Source organism: Equus quagga, chromosome 12 (assembly GCF_021613505.1).
Source record: "Equus quagga isolate Etosha38 chromosome 12, UCLA_HA_Equagga_1.0, whole genome shotgun sequence".
In the NCBI taxonomy this organism is placed as follows: Eukaryota; Metazoa; Chordata; class Mammalia; order Perissodactyla; family Equidae; genus Equus; species Equus quagga.
The window spans coordinates 89742933-89749694 of NC_060278.1; the positions used below are offsets into that span (position 1 = coordinate 89742933).

At 57.7% G+C, this 6762-nt stretch overlaps 1 protein-coding gene across 2 annotated transcripts in view; it reads left to right on the forward strand.

Annotated features, from left to right (window-relative positions):
* Positions 1-4249, forward strand: part of SRC (SRC proto-oncogene, non-receptor tyrosine kinase) — a 49839-nt gene extending 45590 nt beyond the window's left edge. For both annotated transcript variants that reach the window (XM_046679206.1, XM_046679207.1), the window contains exons 11-14: positions 481-557; positions 1304-1457; positions 1607-1738; positions 2008-4249. In XM_046679206.1, coding sequence (XP_046535162.1) covers positions 481-557; positions 1304-1457; positions 1607-1738; positions 2008-2216 — 572 coding nt within the window. In that variant the 3' untranslated portion in view covers positions 2217-4249. The remainder of the gene's footprint in view (positions 1-480; positions 558-1303; positions 1458-1606; positions 1739-2007) is intronic.
* Positions 4250-6762: the final 2513 nt, after the last annotated feature.

Sequence of the window (6762 nt, forward strand, 5' to 3'; positions counted from 1 at the left end):
CAAGTGGGTACTCTGTGTATCTCTTACCACAATTAAGAGCTAGGAGATCTCCAATACCCCCGAAAGCTCCCTCGTTCCACTTTGCAGACAGTGCCCTCCAGTCCCCAACCCCTGCAGCTGCTGAGGTGCTGCCTGTCACCGTGATTTGTTTGTTCTAGAACTTTGTGTATGTAACCCTTACCTCCGAGGTTCTCCTTGGTGTTGCTGTATCGGTAGCTCATTCCTTTTTCACTGCTGAGTAGTATTCCCCTGTGTGGATGGATCACAGTTTGTTCACCTGGAGGTGGGCGTCTGGTTCTTTCCCATCCCGCTCGCCTTTGGAATGACAAATGCTCAGCGACTTTATTCCAAGATGCGTTTATGTGAAATCTGCTGTGCCTGTTAAAGCCGGGCCAGCCCAGGCGGACAGGATCTGGGAGTCATGGCGTCCTGGCGTGGGGAGGCCAGGGCCGGGGCCACAGCTGCTTTCTCTCTGCCCAGGGAGTTTGCTGGACTTTCTCAAGGGGGAGACGGGCAAGTACCTGCGGCTGCCTCAGCTGGTGGACATGGCTGCTCAGGTGAGTCAGCCCCTCCCGCCTCCCACCCTTGGCCCTTGAGCACCCAGACCCACTTGGCTCAGCCAGTTCTGGCCTCGAGTGCCCCCTCCAGGAAGCTAGCCTTGATTGCCCCCACACTCGCTGATCTCGCCACATGTATTACTGAGACCACTGACAGGTGCTGTGACTGGTAGTTCTGGGCAGAGGAGAGAGCCCTTACCTGGGCATCAGGAATCACTGACTGACTGTGGGCCCGACCTCAGGCCTCAGTTTTCTTCTCTGTGAAGGTCATTCAGTCATTCAGCAAACATGTATCAGTGCTTGCTTGCTGTAGGTGATGCTCAAAAACCATTTTTTAATTTAATCCTTATCACAATCAGGGAAGGTAGGGATGGCCATTATTCCCATTTGAGGGACTAGAAAACTGAGGCTCAGAGAGGGGACTCAGGACAGCAGGCAGGACCTGGCACTCCTCTGTCTGTGGGGCATCTGGGGCCTCTTTTTCCTGGTCACCCCACTTCCCTGGCTGCATCTTGTCTTGTGCCTCCCCTTTGCCCTGCATCCGCCTCCTGCTGGGCGCTGGCCCTGCTTTTTATGCCAGCAGCGTTTATTGTAAACTGATGTCACTTGCCTGATGAAATGGGGAGGGCAGGGCGTTTGGTTGGGCCTCCACCCCTGGGGATGCCTCCATCCCTGGGCACGTGCCCTGTGACCTGGGAAGGGCATGAGGTGGCCCCTGAGCCAGGCTCCTGGGATTCTGCCCGTAGATCGCCTCCGGCATGGCGTACGTGGAGCGAATGAACTACGTGCACCGGGACCTCCGTGCTGCCAACATCCTGGTCGGAGAGAACCTCGTGTGCAAGGTGGCCGACTTCGGGTTGGCTCGGCTCATCGAGGACAATGAGTACACGGCCCGGCAAGGTGGGCAGGGCCCAGGCGAGGTGGTATGGCCTGTCGAGGAAGTCACACCCCTTCCCTGAGCCTCAGTTTCCTCATCTGTCAGGTGGGGGAGAGAATGGTGCAGTTGTGACATGCTGCTGAGGCTTCCCTGACCTTCGTCACTCCTGCAGGTGCCAAATTCCCCATCAAGTGGACGGCTCCAGAAGCTGCCCTCTACGGCCGCTTCACCATCAAGTCGGATGTGTGGTCCTTTGGGATCCTGCTGACAGAGCTCACGACAAAGGGACGGGTGCCCTACCCTGGTGAGAGGGCTTCCTGCAGCCTATCTTTGGTCTTGGAACCCCTCCGCCCTGGTCACCTTGGGAAAACCACACCCCCTCCTGGGCCTCAGTTTCCCCAGCATCTGATCTTATGCTCTCTCTCTGGTCGGGGCTCCCAGTCTTGGGGAGGGGACTTACCCAAGGTCATACCCACTGTGTCCTAGGCAGGAAACCCTTTGTGGTCCCCATCAACTTCCTCCCCGCCGCTGCGCTCCCCGGAGCCCGCCTCCTCATCCTCCCTCTGCCCGCAGGGATGGTCAACCGAGAGGTCCTGGACCAAGTGGAGCGGGGCTACCGCATGCCCTGCCCACCCGAGTGTCCCGAGTCCCTGCACGACCTCATGTGCCAGTGCTGGCGGAAGGAGCCGGAGGAGCGGCCCACCTTCGAGTACCTGCAGGCCTTCTTGGAGGACTACTTCACATCCACTGAGCCCCAGTACCAGCCCGGGGAGAACCTATAGGGAGCCGGCTGCAGGGCCAGACTGCTCTGGGCCAGGATCCTGGGCCGGGCGGCCCCTGGCTGGGGTCTTGCCTCACTCTGCCTGCCCACCGTTGCTCCTCTCTGAGGGGCTGAGTTGCCAGGGACGAGGCCCCTCCCCCCTGTGTGGCGTGGAAGGGCCTGGGCCTGGGGCGGTCCCAAGGGCTGTGTTGGAGGCTGGCACAGTGACTTCGTGCCGGCTGCCGCTCCACCCACAGGCTCCTCCCTGTGCCCTCCTGGAGCCCCGTGCGTCTCGGCAGGAGAAATTAGGACAAAGGGCTGGGCTAGGGCGCCCTTTTTCCAGCCTCACCCTACTCTGCGCATCGGCTCCTTCCCTCTTCCACCCCAGGGCTGTCTCCAGAGCTGGCCGAAGAGCCTTTCCAAAGAGGAGTGATGGGCCCCTGGCCTGCTGGCCATCCTGCCCCTTGCCGTCCGTTTCTGAAACACCTTTTGGTGGAGGCTGCTGGGTCCAGACCCCTCTGCCGTGGCTCCCGGGCTGGGTAGCCTGAGGCCAGGCTTCACTTGATGATGGTGGGTGGGGTGGGCACCCCCGTCAAACCCTGCCCTTCTTAGATCTGAGGGACCCTTAGAGATCATCAATTCCTTGTCCCCCTATGACCTACGGGGAAACTGAGTCCAGAGAGGGGCTGTGACTTGCTCAAGGCCACAGAGCAGTTCAGGGTTGAAGTGAGATTGGAACCCGGTGCTCCCTCTGTCTTCCTCAGGAACCAACAAGATTGTCCTTGGAGGCATCGTGGACAGACTAGGGCAGCCCAAGGGACAAGGGGCCTGAGGGTGGATCAGAGACAGCAGACGGCGTCATGTGGCTACTGCCCACTAGGCGGGGCTGTCGTCAGGGGAGAGTGGAGGCGCGTGTGGGCTGAGCCAGGATGAGGGGTGAAGGTGCAGGGGTCAGGAGGCAGGCTGCAGTCAGGACGCGTGTGGTTTTTGACCTTTAGAGCTAGCCAGCCATGAAAGGGAGTGAGCTCCCAGGCTCTGGAGGCAATCAAGCAAAAGTAGAAGATCCAAGTGGTTGGAGACCCTAGCTCTGGCCTCAGGAAGGAACCCAGGTCCCCCTTCCCCCAGTTTGTCTTGTGTCCTTTCAGCGCCTGGCCCCTGCTCCTTCCCCAAGTTGGCACCCTTTAACTCATGAGTAGGGCAAGGAGTGCCTAGGCTAGGGTGACAGAGGGTGAGCGTGTCCACTGCCGTGCACCAGGACTGGCTGTGTGACCTCGGGTGGCCCCTGCTTCCTCTCTGGGCTGCAGTATCTGCCTCCATTTGAGGCCATGGCCTCTGCAGCGACTCCGCTCCTGTCCAGACCCTGTGGCCTGCCATCGCGTGCTGAGCCCAGCCCTGGGCGTCGGGAGACTGTGTTCCGGCCCTGGTTCTGCTGTTCAGCCTTTGGGTATGTGGTGGCTTCTCCCTGGGCCTCAGTGTGCCCGTCTTAAAAGGAGCGGCTGACAGTTTATGGGCATCTTGCCAAGGGCCCCTGTGTGTGTGTGTGTGCACGTGTGTGTTCCTCCATGTGTGTCCATATTTAACATGTAAAAATGCCCCCTGCTCTGTCCCCCAGACACGTTGTACATTTCACCACAGTCCCCCATCATAGCAATAACATCCCCGCTGCCAGGGGTTCTCGAGCCAGCCAGGCCCTGCCAGCGGGGAAGGAGGCCACGCGGTGCCTGCCCATGACATTTCCACTTTTCCTTTCATGCGTGTTTATGACCCAAGTCTTAGTCCGTCCCAGTCGAATCTGGGCTCGCTCACCCCAGCGTGCTCTCATATCCCCTTCCAGCTGCCCAAGGCCCTTTGTATAAGGTGTCCTGATACTGTCCTTTTTTTTAAAACAGTGTTTTGTAGATTTCAGATGATTATGCAGAGGCCTCGGGGACCCCCGGCTCTGGGCAGGGCCTGGGGGTCCCACATTCCATGGCCCAGGCTCGGGAGGGAGGGGGGATCCAGAATTGGTTGTAAATACTTTGCATATTGTCTGATTAAACACAAGCAGACCTCGGAGCTTGGCCACTGGTTTATTGAGTCTCTGCCGTGTGCCTGAGAGCACGAAGGGGTGGGGTGAGAAGACAGGCTCTGGTCAGAGGGGCCTGTGGGGCAGCACTGGTGACCGGAGGGCTTCGGGCCAGGAGGTGACATGATCGGATTGGAGACGGGCTCTCTGGAATGTGGCTGTGTGTGCACATCTACACCTGTGTTCACTGGGTGAGCTTGTCCGGCAGAAACCTTGCTTGTGTCTGAGATGCACCAGGACTCCCCGGGGGGTGAGCGGCTCAGGACGCAGATGCCCTGGGTGGACATCTGGTGGCCGTGGACACTCCGGGGGCGGGGTGGGGCTGGCAGGCCTGTGTGGAGTTGTGGATGTGCTCACGGTGGATTGTGGCTGCGTGCCTGCTATCTGTGTGTCTCCCAGGGGTGCTGGGCAGGGGGGTTGGCGGGGGGGTGGAGCTGGGTCAACCAAAGTCCTGGGCGTTCTGGAGAAAAATCCAAAGACCCTTCCTCTCCTCCCTTCTCTGCCACCGAGGGACATGACCTGGGAAGTTCATTTGCAACAGTCTACATGAAGACATTTATTTTACGTCAGATCACACACCTAGGCCAGTCACCTCTGGCTGTAATAAAGTGTTTAATTAAAAACGAATGTCAAAATCGGGACATTTCGCTATTCAGTATTATTTTCACATGCCGAATCCCATGGTGCCCAGGTCAGAGTGGACTCCTGGAGAGCCGGTGGGTGTGCATGTGTCTTGGGAGCAGTGATAGGCATATGGGTGTGAGTTCGTGCACACCTTCTGTGTGCTTGTGGAAGCGTGTGCCTAGGATGTGTGTGCCTTTGTGGTCATGTGGGTGTGTGGGACCTGTTTGCTCATGCGTGTCTCTGTTGGTGTGCGGACACATGTCCTGGTGGTCCGTGAGTCTAGGCTCCTGGGGTTGTGTGCCCAGATGTGTGAACCTGTGTTCACGTGGGGTGTGAGTGGAAGGCTGGGCATGTGTTCACCCCGGCTGTGTCCGTATACACGTGTGTCCAGGTAATGTACTAGCCTGTGGGCTCAGGATGTGTGTGTGTGTGAGGGGTGTACGTGTTGGGGTCTGAAGCAAGCGAGTGGGTCTTTTTTTCTGGCCATGTGTGCATGGATTTGTGTGCGTTGCGTGGACACAAATCCAGGTAGTTTGTGCCTGAAGCTGCAGGCTCCGGGGCGTGGGCACACGGCTGTGTGTAGCTGTGTTCTGTGAATGTGTGTGGGGCAGTGTATGTCTGTGTCGGCTCGGAGGGCACACACAGCACTGGCCACTCCCGGCAGGCCCCACGTGTGCCCGGGGCGCAGGGATACCAGCGAGCGGGCTGGGACGCACCCCAGCCCTGGTGGGGACAAGGCGCTGGCCCGCGTGGCTCTGGGCCCCCTTTCTCTACACCTCTCAGCCCATCTCTTCGTGTGTCTCTCCGTCTCTGTCTCTCTTTCTCTGTCTGACTGTGGTTTTCTCTCTTGTCTGTTCCTCTCCAGCTTTCTCTGCTGTCTGGCCCCTGGCTCTGTCTGGACAATTTTCTGTTTCTTTTTGTTCCCTTCCTTAACCCCTCCACCCCCCTTCCTACCACTTCTTGGTCTTTCTCTGTGTGCTTCTCATTTTCTGTCTCTGTTTCTCAGTATTGCTAGTTTCTCTTTTTCTCTGTGCCTCGCTGCCGTCTCTCTTTTTTTCTCTAGTCTCTGTGTGTGTGTGTCTGTCCCTCAGGTTTTCTTCCTTATCAATCCCTCCATGCTTGTCTCTTCCCCAGGCCCTCTCTCACCTCCGTGCCTTTGCCCAGGCTGTTTCCACAGCTGGGAGTGCCCTTTCTTCCTTCTCTGCAACCTGGCAAACTCCTGTTCATCCTTCAAAACACATCTCAGAGGCCACAGTCCGCCTCTGGGAGATTTCCCTGACCCCCTGGAACTTGTCGTAGGGGTTCACGCAGCTCATCCACTGGAACAAGAGCTTGAGGGGCTGGGGAAGTTCTCACTGCTGTGCCCCGATCTGTCCCACGTGGGCGATGTTTGGTCAGACAAGGGAGGCGGGAAAGCTTGCTCTGTCTCTCGCACCTCTTATCTCCAGCTCCTTCTCTGCTTTTGATCCTTCACTCTGGGCCTCTGTTCAGTTGCTTCTGCTTGACTCCTCACGAGATAGACAGAGTGGAGAGGGAGAGACGGCCCCTCTGCCAGGACCACCATCCCCGGCCCCTCTGCCTGTTCCTTCTGCAGCCCTGTCCAGTTGCCAGCCCATTTCGGGGACTGGAGACCCTAGGACTCCCATGTCCCTTCCACCTTCCCTTCCTGGTTTCAGTGGTTTTCCTCTTATTCTACACACCTGTTTTTTGAGAAAAATAAGATGTTTTCTTATTTTTTATATCTATAAATATAAATAAATAAATATTCCTTACAGAAGAGTTGGAAAGATACAGCAAACCTCAAAAAACTCCCCATAATTTGTGCCACCCACCCTGTTCCTCCTGCCTAGAGAGGGTGGGGCATGTGTGTCCGTCGGGG